This window comes from Nymphalis io, chromosome 9 (assembly GCF_905147045.1).
Source record: "Nymphalis io chromosome 9, ilAglIoxx1.1, whole genome shotgun sequence".
NCBI lineage: Eukaryota > Metazoa > Arthropoda > Insecta > Lepidoptera > Nymphalidae > Nymphalis > Nymphalis io.
The window spans coordinates 3,906,983-3,919,647 of NC_065896.1; the positions used below are offsets into that span (position 1 = coordinate 3,906,983).

Genomic DNA, 12,665 nt, shown 5'->3' on the forward strand with positions numbered 1-12,665 from the left:
AGTGTTGCTTATTAATCAACTCGTCTTCAGTAGTGAAGGAAAAAACGAGTTTCCGGAAGAAATTTTGTCACTACGTCTACGTGGTAAATACGTCGTGGTGGAATAAACTCCCAGTCCAAACTAGTAGGAGAGGGGCCCATTGCTAGGCAGTGAAAACGCTGCTAATATTTTTAGCTTTACAATTGATAAAAACTTCCAAACCGATAATATTATATTATATATAAATGCTTGTTACATGTTGTTTAAAAACTAAAGTAAAAGCAACATCTTGTTAAATATATGTCATCTTTGCTCATCATTTAAATTAGTTTTAAATACATTTTCAAGGTAGGAAGGACCAGTTTGAATATTTCCGAACACCGAAATACGACACATTCGAGTGACAGAGACGAATAATGTGCTAACTATGTATACCGTTACGTTAAATTTTAATTATTCTTGAGTGTTTCCCCTTAAGTAGAGGCATGCTAGCCACGAAACAGATGCTCACTGTTTGGTATAAGTGCTGTTAAAATATAAAAATTGATATTTTCGGAACACTTAAATATATCCTGTAAGCTACCTTTTTTTTATAATCAATGTTTACTACAAAGCAGGTGAATATGATTTAATTACACGATGATAGTGGTTTTTTTATTTTTTATAAAATAGGTAAGTGGATTGGCAAACGGGCCACCTGATTATAAGTGGTCGCCCCGTCCTACATAATTGGCGATGTAAGAAATATTAATCACTTATTAGCGTAGCATCAACGTGCAATATGTAACTGTGATTGTGGTAAGTAACAAATAGTTATATTTACATAAAAAGAAGGAGTTATTTTAAACAGAAACTTTTTTTTATTTGTATAGAATTAATATAAGCGGTTCGTTTATACGTTCACATTTTATCATAATTATATTAGGATCAGTCCAAATTGGCAGAAATAAGGGCTTATGAAAAAATTGTATTATAATATACTAAACAATACAGAACCGATGCAAACAAATTAAATCATGATCCAAAGAAGCTACACTAAAAAAAAATGTAATAAGAGGAACCTCTTTTAACTTAAGCCACATTCCAAAAGCGTGGTCGATCATTCGCCACGTGCGCCCTATTACGCCTCTCGCCGAGTATGAAATACGAGTAGGTATATTCCGCTATAAATAGATGACAACCCTTAATGACCCGTTGTCTAAACGACTTAAGTTCAGAGGGTTCCAACAGTTGGCTCTTGTAAATATTTTTATCTTAGTTTTATTATCGTACATATGCTTGTGTGTGGTCACTGGCATGTGATAGCACTAAAGCAGTTAACTGTTATAAACATGCTTTTGATTTATAGATAAATCCAATTTTAGTTATGATATATGATATGTGGGAATGAGAAGATAGAAGTAAAGTATTCCATGTGAAGTAATGTATTATATGAATTTTATTACTTCGTTTTATGGCTTTTTTTAATATAACAAAGTTAAGGCCTGGTGCCTATTTGAGTAAAATATTGTATGGAAATGCTTATCTTATATTTATTAACTTGCTTCGTTAATTTATATATTGATTGTGAAATAGTGTTTTGTTTATTTTATATTGAGTTTTATAACAATACGTTTGATATTGAAAAAAATAATTTGTTTTTTTTTGCTGTGCTTGGAGCTTATTCCACCTCGCTGCTCAAATGGTGGTTTGTGGATGCACATATGGTAGAATTTCAACCAACATATGCAAATATCCTCATACTATTAAGCTTCACCTTTGAGTACAGAATGAATAATATATATAAATTAAGCACATGAAAACTCAATGCTTACTCTGGGTTTCAACCAATTAAACTTCTACATCTTTTTCTCTTAGTGCTAGTAGTTTAAACATCAACTTCTATTTTTATGAAGTATTATGAAAAGTGCAATATTGTCATGAATTTTAAATGATCCATCGTAGGTTCTCTCACGGGACCCATACATCATTACGAAGCAAAACAATTCAATAGATTCTTTTCGATTTCGTAGCGTTTCATAATAATAATTAATACCAATTCGTCATTATTAGACAACTTTAGTAATTTTCCGAGATTACCCACAGGAACAATACGTAGATCCAAATCAAAGATCAAGTTCTGCAATATTGTTGAAGGTGTTATATTTATTTTTAGTTAATTTACAATTAAAAAAAAATTTTTACAAATGGAATTCTTATTGCTCCTATATATAAACTAACATAAAGTGAAATACATTTTTATTCAATAGATACTACCTAAGTAGTAAATATCATGTTGTCCCCGTAGAGGCAAAATGCATTAATTCATGTATTTTCTTGGATCTTTTAAAAGTGCAATTATTTCCAAAATCACGTATCCAGACTGATTAGTATAAAATCAAGACATCATAGTTTTTTTAAATAATTATGGAAAACAAAAATAAAGAATTTTTAAGTTATATTTATTTACTTAAAATATAAATGCTGGTTGGTAATAAGCTTGCAAATTTTTAAAATATTATTATAAGAAGTAGGTAAAAACTTTCAAATCGGAACACGTGGTATAAGTCTCAGAACACGTGGCAGAGTTTTAAGGGCTCCGCTTAAAAATGACCTATTTTTTGTGATAAAGACTGTTAGAAAAAAATTTAATCCATTTTGAGTAGCGTGATTTGACATTTTCACTTGTCACGTTTGGTAACGTTGCATTTCAAATACCTTAAAATTTTACACGCATCGAAAATATTTCGAAGACGTTGTACCAACTATTAACAATTAAAGTGTAAATATTTACAATAAGGTTTATCTTGAATTCAGCATGTTAATCAGAATGGTCGAACGTGATCTGTTTCACTCAGACGTGATTAGCACCACGATGCTAGATTTGCATAATTTCTATTGGCTTTGCACAATCCTGTTTCACAGGTAAGGGCATATTTGCGTAACTAGGACGTTCGAACGTTGTAATGTCACATTATGACACCGAAGGCGACGTTCGCTTTTGAGATAAGGCTGACATTCTATTTGTTATTTTTATATGTGACGTGCTGGATCATTGAATTGATATGGACGTGATATAGATATAGTTTAAATTGTTATCACTCTGTTACTTAATGTTTTACTCATTTAATAAGTAAATAGGTACAGTACAGTAACAGCCTGTTAATGTCCCACTGCTGAGCTAAGGCCTCCTCACCATTTTGAGAAGAAGGTTTGGAGCTTATTCCAAACCAAGTAGATATGTGTTATCAAATAATACGATCAATGAGAGGATTTTTTATATCAAATTTATCTCATTTATTTTTATGTGTTTAAGATATCTGAAAAGTATTTTGTTTATTCAAACTAAAACAAACATATACTCAGCACATTATCTTAAGATACAACATATACTTTACATAACTTAATAAAGTATGAAATAATTACATGACACTCTTAATATACATAGAAAAAGTACAATAAAACAATAAATATAATAATAAAAACAATAATAATAAAGGTTCTTAATTTTTTTTCGAAGAAAATTCTACAAATTCGTCAAGGCAATTAAAAAATCTCATTGTCTAATATACTAATTAATTATTATCATTAATTTACATATGATGATTTTTATAAACCGTAATTACTTCGTAAAAAAATACTTATATGCATTACTTATATATGCATTACTATACTATATGCATTACTTACTTATATTATTATATACTTATATTATATGACTTAAAATTGTTTTCACAAAATATATCTAAATCTCCTCTTCAGGTTTGGAAGTTATTCACCATTACGCTGTTTTAATGCGGATTTAAGGTCTCCTTAAGATATTTATCTTCACAGGCAAGAAATAATTTACTGGTGAGCATTGTACAAGTTTGTCTGAGTAGGTACCACCAATCAGAGTGAGCCAGTGTAAGTACAGGCACAAGGGACATAACATATTAGTTCCCAAGGTTGGTGGCGCATTGGCGATGTAAGCGATGGTTAATATTTCTTACAATGCCAATGTCTATGACCGTTGGTGACCACTTACCATTAAGTGGCCCATATGCTCGACCGCCTACCTATACTATAAAAAAGGCATTTTACTTATAAACATAAAAAAGCACAGGAAACTTCAACATAAGTATAATCACCACACAGCATCATAGTAGCTTTCTATACAGCTGCTAGCTTATTATTATTATTCGGCCATTTAGCCATTATACCGCAGAGCAAAGGCTTATTACGCTCTACTCTTTACACATTTGACCCCGAACCTAACAATTCTGTAGATATGAATCCAAGGTCAAAGCCACAACACTGTTTATTATTAAGTAGGGACCATTTCTAGAAGCCTTATTAAATAAATAGTTCCCATTTATATATCGTATTATTATAGTAACATTATTATTATTCATGATTCATGACTATTTATTCTTTTTATGAATATTTGATGGTAAACATCTATTGGCGCACCTTATGCCGTGAAGGCAAACGATATGACGCTTCGTCACCACTCTCTACAGCATCCTTGTTTTGTGTTGCATGTGCAATATACTTGTAAGCTGTATATAATTATAATAATATATATTTGTTATATTAACGTATGTTTTTTATTTATTTTACTGTATATTTATTTATTGGTTTTATTCAATTATAAATTATTTTAATAAGCATATATTTATACGTTTCACATATTCACATATTGTTTCGTCTCACGTCGGTAAAATATTTTGTTTTCTTTTCATGATCTATATTACTACAATATTTATTCAATTGTCCCCAGAATTGCTTCTTGGGACACTCCGAACACATCAAAAAGCCGCTTGTGACGAAGAAATGGTGACCCTCATTTGTCCAAGGGGAACCACTATTAGTATACAAGTGGCGCAGTATGGGGCCTCTGCTTCTCAAACATCCTGCTCTTCCGAGCTGACGGAATATCAGCCGGTTGCTGTCGAAGTTGTTGGAGACACGTCATGTGTCTGGCCTAGTGCATTGCAGGTGAGAAGGAAATCAATTTTTTTTTTATAAAAAACATATTTATAAAATAGGCAGGACTGGCAAATGGCCCATCCATATGATGGGATGTGGTAAATCCCTTATAGACATTGGCGCTGTTAAGTATTCCTTGAATAGCCAATGATCCACCAACCTTGGAAACTAAGTATGTTATTTCCCTTGTGCCTGTAGTTAAACTCGTTCACTAACCCTTCAAACAGAACTATACTTAGTAGTTTTGTTTGACGGTAGAATTAGTGAAGAGTGTTAAATAAACTTACAGTGGTTTTATCCATATATAAATTTAAAACGTATTGTTATTAATACCTAAAACTATATAGTTAAGCAAAGAAAAGCAAAAGACGCGCCTCACTATAGTTACATTGCACTGTATCGATTGCAAAAAAAGAGTGGGACGCGTTTTTGTGGATCAATCTATATATCTTCCTATACTTGCTTGAAAATACTTATATTTATAATATATAGCGTTAACTAAAATACATCCGTAATTTGACAATAAAGCGTTGCAATAAAATGTATAATAATCCAGCTATTTTCTTTATCACAAAGATTATAAACTCGACTCAATTACCTAGTAAAACTTGTACAATGATATTGTTATAACCAGGGATAAAATAATAATTTGCTCTTGTGTCAATAAGATTATGTATAGTATGTGGCTAAGTAAGTATCAGAATGTTTACACTATGCTAATATAGTTTGCTTCAACTAAACTTTGTCTAAACGAAGCTCCCAAACCAAGGCTTATTAATAAGGATAATGTTTATTTAAACATTATAGCGGCGTTTCGTTGGAAATTGTTAATTATTTTCTCGGAGCCTACTTTACAGAAATTTTGCATTTATAACAACTTCTTGGCATGTCTTGTTGCAATTAAATACAAAGGAGGAAAGCTAGAAAGCTTTTACCTCATTTGTATATAATTTGAACAATAATTTCTAACGAGATAATTTATTTTCCGAATGAATTGTAGTTGTAGTTTTAAATTGCAGAAGTATGAGCGAATAATATGTATATGTGTGCCAGTGTGTTTACGTGTGTATACACTCGTAACACTCGTAAATGGTTAGTGAATTTATTCACTTGATATTTGCGTGCATTTTACTTCACGTCGAAATTTTCTTTAAGCATCTCGAAGAAATTCTGGATTCTTTTAAAGCAACGAAAAATTACTCGTAATTTTCGGCTGGCTTGTCAGCAACTATTAAAGTAGGTCATTCATGAGGCTTTTAGCCGTCAATTGAACGGTTTCTGGCATGTCGCTGCGCTGGTTCGTTTTTTAGCTAGGCTTTTATGACTCATTCTCTTACGTTCCACAATACTAAAGGTTTGTGGCAAGTCAGCGTTTTAACTGTTAATGGTTTTAAACGGTTTCCTCCTCTTCTCGAAATAATCGTACGTATAACAATGTGTTCTTAGCTTTAAAAATAAATTTGTTATTTAGTAGCTATTTCTATTCATATTTATTATAACTGAGAGCAAAATTACTATTTCTTTACAAAAACTATAAGGATTTTTCAAATAAAGTAAAGTGGTGTTTCTAAATTAAGCTTTATAACTTTTTATCTATTTGATGAATTCCGAACTACACAAAATCTTATTATTAGTTCTACGCGTAAAATAACAGTCTGTTAATGTCCCACCGCTGGGCTAACCTTTTTGAATTAAACATGTCTTATATGTTGATATGCTTTCGACATATGCAGGTTTCCTAACGATGCTCTCGTTCACCAAGTACGAGATAAACACGTGAAAATTAGTAATGCTTGTCCAGGCATAAACCCAAATCTTACACGACTGGGCCACTTCATATTAATCTTGATACCTTAATGCAAGTAAGATTTAATTAAAACTAAGAGATGCAGGCTCTTAATTATAATTAATTTAAAGTAAAACTTACTTTGAATCCTGCTAAGTACTAGCAGGGTACATAAATCAAAGCAAAACTTGCTATTTAAAAGTTTTTTTTAATTACTTTAAAAAAATTTACTATAATTATGTTAAATAAGTAATAAAAAAATAAAGTCCATAAATTAAGAAAAAGTATCTTTCTTTTACTGATAATTGTGTTCCTATAAACACAACTAAATGTGCAGTCATTAAAACTAGTAGGAGTTGGTATTGGTATAGTAGTTGGAGTTTATGATAGATGAATATAATAAAGAAAGAACACTACGCTTGCCAACTACGCTCCTATTTACTCTACGTAGAATAAAATACAATAAAAATATACTTACCTGTACAACAAACCTCGAAAATAAAAACAAGGAATACAGAAAACTAAAACTGTTTTCGTTTCAAGAGAAGCTAGATAGATATCGCGTTATACAAATTTATTTATTTGTTCAACAAAATATTAATATTTATTTTAAGTCTTGGCATTTTTAAGTAACTAATATTAAGAAGAAGTGAACAATTGTTATTGTTATTAATAAAAACATAATATTATACATTTTATTTAAAATACATTTTTCGTGGTTGTGTTTTCTTTCTATCAATAACAAATAATAGTTTAATTTATTTTTAAATATTTTACTATAATAAAAATAAAAATACACATCCGCTTTATTTAAAAAATTAAAAACATAACTATTCTGAATTAATAATTGTATGATTTTATAGCTAGTATCACTTAGGATGATGAAAGATTGTAACGATACCCCATAAATCAAAATCTGCTTTAGTAACTAAGAGTTATGGTGGAATAAAAAAATTCACACGCAAACATATATACATTCAAGTATCTGATACACTTCTCCCTGAAAACACTGCTCTTTGAGCAGTCATCTAAAAAAATAATTTATAATAGAATAGACTCCCAGGCGATCTCAGTTATTTTCCCATCGTAGATATTCTATAAGAGTATACGCAGCCTTACTTTACTAAGGTTCATTTAAAATGTACGCGTCACGTAATTTCTGTATAAGAAATGCACAGATAGACAAAACAAATACAGAATAACTTCCGTATTTTTACATATCAGCTGAGATTGTAACTTTATTTTGTTAGGACAAGCGTAGCATGTTTTTTTATCTAACCTAAAAACCTACTTGTATTCTTACTATATTATAATTGCGAAATAACATGGCCTCATAACAATTTACCCGAACTGATTTGGTCAATAGAAGAACACAGATTTATAATTATATAGATTGAAAACAGAGGATTATTTTTATATTGTAAATTTGCATATAATATTATATATGTATATAATATTTATTTATGTGTTCTATGCAACCGTTATGATTGATTTACACAGTCATTTAATTTAAGAAAAAAAATACGCCTGCTTATAATTTTTGCCCAGTTGTTATAACACGTGAATTTCCATGTGCGCCACTGAATTTTCCAAATTGAAAACATCGTAAGAATGCATGAATACATGAATCTGCCACATGTGTAACCACTTGCATTGGAGCGCATTGAAGCAGCGTGGCGGAATAAGCTCCAAACTTCAAAAAGCCCAGCTATGAAATATTTACATTTTGATATAGTATGTATTAGATTAAAATTTTTATCAAGTGTAATATGAAATGAAAAATTTATGGAATGTTTTAAATTGATAACTATTTAAAATTTTGATACAAGTTTAATGTATTCGACATTTTAATTTATATTTTGTTTGAATTTATAATGAAATATTTGCTTTGTAAGGGACGTGTTTAAATATTCCAATATGTTAAAGTGTTAAATAAACGCTTCTGTCGTAAAATATTATGTGCTCTCCCCAAGTTTGGGTAAATAAAAATACATATGCAGCTTGTGACAGAAACGTTTGCATCAGTAACGTTATATATTAAGTAAGTAATAACGTCGCTCTCTAAATTGAACATGGACCTTGAAACTACACGTTTCGCGCAAAAATTTAAAATTTATTTTACTTTTAAACTAAATTTCCAAATAACAGTCGACAAAAAACCAAAACTATATGAAACGTATTTTACAAAATGACATTTTTGATGAATCGCTCGTTTCCCGCGTCATTCGAATTTCGAACTTAAATCAGCCAGCTATCATTTTGACTGTCGCTCTGACGTTTGTTACGCGTATTGCTATCTATCAATTACTTACACGTTGTACCATCTCATTCAAATATAACTTGCACTTGCACCGACAAGTTATATTAGGAGGTATTTTTTTTACGCAAAATCTAATACGATATGTTTCTCACTAAAAAAGGGTACTGTTTTATGACGGATTTAAACATAGACTTGATAGTTAATAGTATGTTGTTCGGAGCCCGGAGTCTCGAAGTTGGAAGTTGACCTGAACTCTTTCCAGTAGTGTCGGGTTGCTGCCTCATCGGGTGAGGTATAGAGAGTGCACCTGTATTTACGCGCACATACTTGTTCACTATAATATATGCCATGCGCAGTTTTCTAATCTCTCTTGAGACATGCCGCCGTGGCCGAAATCGGGAGGAGATCATTTTACAATTAGATATACATAATGTCCTATGATAAGATAAAGAAACCATTTTAAGGATTATGAAAAATAGAGAAATAAATCAACTACCATTAATACTTACAGTTTTAATTCCTATAGAAATAACATATACATTATACTTAATCTGTAAAAAAACGTGTCTGTTATTTGAATAAAGAATACATCATATTTTATTTTTATAATATTGAATATACCCTTCGTTGGAATGATATCATTGACAAAGAAATCTTCAAACATAATAATATTGTCTGTGAATATAAAAACCAAATCATAGATCTTAATAAATTTAGACATGCCGCTATCTTATTTCAATAATATGGTAAATGTAGCACAGGGTCGTAAGAAACCAATGTAAGTACTTCTTTTAATAACATAAGGATCAATCTTCGTTGATTCTGTTGTCTTACTACCAAATATTGCCTAAATATTTACCATAAACCTTTAATCACACCTTAGTTATTTTTTTCACTAGTCTCATTAAAGCGTAAACTAAAATAAAACATGAATACTTATTTTATATGTACTTAAAATAATAATTACTTTAAATTTACGCTATTCTGAACTGGTAGTAGAGCTTTGTGCAAGCTCGTCTGGGTAGGTACCACCCACTCATTTGATATTCTACCGAAAAACAGCAGTACTTGGTATTGTTGTGTTCCGTTTTAAAGAGTGAGTGAGCCAGTGCAATAACAGGCTCACGGGACATAACATCTTAGTTCCCAAGGTTGGTGTCGCATTGGTGATGTAAGCGATGGTTAATATTTCTAACAATGCCAATGTCTATGGGCGTTGGTGACCACTTAACATCAGGGTCCTATATGCTCGTCCGCCTTCTATTCTATATAAAAAAAAACTCTTAAGCGAATCGTATGGGTAAGTTATCAGTTTCTTAATTAAACTGCTTGGAAAAGGTCCTCCTCTATCAAAGCCCCAACTTTCTCCAAGCTTGGAGCTTATTTCACCTCGCTGCTTCATTCTTCATTTTGAATAACAAATTTTAAATTCAAGTAAACCAGATGAAAGCTTAGTGGTGGTTACCTGGATTGTAACCCGCTATCTTTAGTTAAGATCCAAGTGTTCTATCCATTTATCATATCCATTCAACCATATCATTGTGCATAAAACTTCTAAAAGAAATTGTGGATTATCGATGCGATTCAATTCTTTGCTCAATTGCTTTTACTCGTGCTAAGAAAACACGGATTATTTCATCAATGTCACGTAGTCTGCGGAAGACAGGAAAGAGATGAATCAATGCGGCCGAGATTAAAAATCGATTTAATTCTTATAAGACAGACTTCTATACCTAATGAATAAATCTTAACTATAAATAGCACTTATAATTTATTGTGGCAAATTAATTTCAAAATTGTTTTCGAATATACTTTTTTAAATACCGTTGGTCGGTTTCCGTTTATATCCAAGTTTTTTTTTTAAATTTACTAAGGAGTATTGGTATATTTCGTGCCAAATTTAAAATTCAACTTGTCTATCGACTGCAATGCTGAAACAAACACACAATAACAGTTATTATTAAGATAAATAAATAATACGCTGGAATATAATCACATATAGTAACAGCCTGTGAATGTCCCACTGCTGGGCTAAAGGCCTCCTCTCCTTTTTGAGGAGAAGGTTTTGGAGCTTATTCCACCACGCTGCTCCAATGCAGGTCGGTGGAATACACATGTGGTAGAATTTCAGTGAAATTAAACACATGCAGGTTTCCTCACGATGTTTTCCTTCACGGTAAAGCACGAGATGAATTATAATCACAAATTAAGCACATGATAATTCAGTGGTGCTTGCCCCGGCTTAAACTCACGATCATCGATTAAGATTCACATGTTCTTACCACTGGGCCATCTCAGCTATTAAGCGTATATAAGCTACCGCTTTCACAAGGGTAGTACGATTAACAGAATCTCATTAGTCATTTGGTAAGTTGCCTGCATATGACAGAAACACACAAGTTCAGCAAACCCTAATGATAATTACTAAATAGTTATTTAGATTATATTCTATCTTCATACTAAGTGTAAATATTTACATTTTCAGATTTATATAAATAATATTTTAGCTCAAAATTATTAACATAAAAAATTTAAATACACTAATTTTTACATAATATTACACTTAAAAGGACTCTGACCAGGCCTGTTTGGATGAATACAACTCTCACGTAATTTTTCTTTCCTCTATCTTAAGCTGCTCCGTTTCGGTTTAAATAGTGACTGAGCTGGTGTAGTAACAGGCACAGGGGACATGAGATTTTGGTAACTGTACTTCTAATAGTGTCAAAATTGATGGGCTAAGATAAATATTTACTACAAAACCTTAATAATAATGGAATTCAACTATGACAAGATCGGCATACTAACTTATATGGGATAGTATTCATTGTTGCAGACAGTGGTGGAAGCGTGCCAGAAGAAGCGACAGTGTAAATTCCATACCAGCCCTAAAGCCTTTGGAGTAGACCCATGTCCAGGATCACGAAGGTTCGTCGAAGTAGCCTACAAGTGCCGTCCATGTAAGTGATCATAATTTCTTTTTTATGTATCAAAATATTTTTAGCAAACCTTTTAAAACTTAAGACTGAACTTTGTAAGACGCGCTTATTCAAAATGTGCATAATATAAATTACATGCAACTGTATGTTTGTATGTATGTTTCTCTCTGAAGAGATTTTTATCAATATATAGATTATAATTATTTACATTTAAATACTTTGAACAAATAAGCGAACGTTATGATAATATTTACCAACAAAGTCTGAATCCTATTAAAATATTTAATAATTCCAAGAAGCTTATTAGTTCTAACGTCGTATGACCTAAAAATAACAAAATAAATCAAGGCATTTTGAACAAGAACTGTTCACCGTTCAGCATCGACGTGATTGGCAAAATTCCCAACAGGTCACAGGTTCCTTGGCGCAAATAATCTTTATATGTTAACGTTCGCTTTAAATTATGCAAAACTATTTTCTTCGTGAAAAGAGGAATCATTCGAACTACAGAATCCACATGAATATCTAACCTAAATGCCATCTCAACAATTCAGTATTCACTGCACCGTGATAGAATTTCTACCTCCAGCTCTTGTCGAAACACTTTTGGGAATTGCCAATAAAATTCTATGCAAGTCTAAAAGAGCTAAGAGTAACCATAATGATAACACAAAGAGATTGTGGTGATTTTATTTGCATTTTTATATTATGTAATTTATTTGATATTGTTTTAGAACGACCTCTTTTGTAT

General features: G+C 31.3%; 1 protein-coding gene across 1 annotated transcript in view; it reads left to right on the forward strand.

The window, feature by feature from the left end:
- Window positions 1–12,665, forward strand: part of LOC126770793 (uncharacterized) — a 71,808-nt gene that overhangs the window by 37,836 nt on the left and 21,307 nt on the right. Inside the window, exons 3-4 of the mRNA XM_050490357.1 lie at window positions 4,721–4,938; window positions 11,797–11,935. Of these exons, the coding sequence (XP_050346314.1) occupies window positions 4,721–4,938; window positions 11,797–11,935 (357 nt within the window). The remainder of the gene's footprint in view (window positions 1–4,720; window positions 4,939–11,796; window positions 11,936–12,665) is intronic.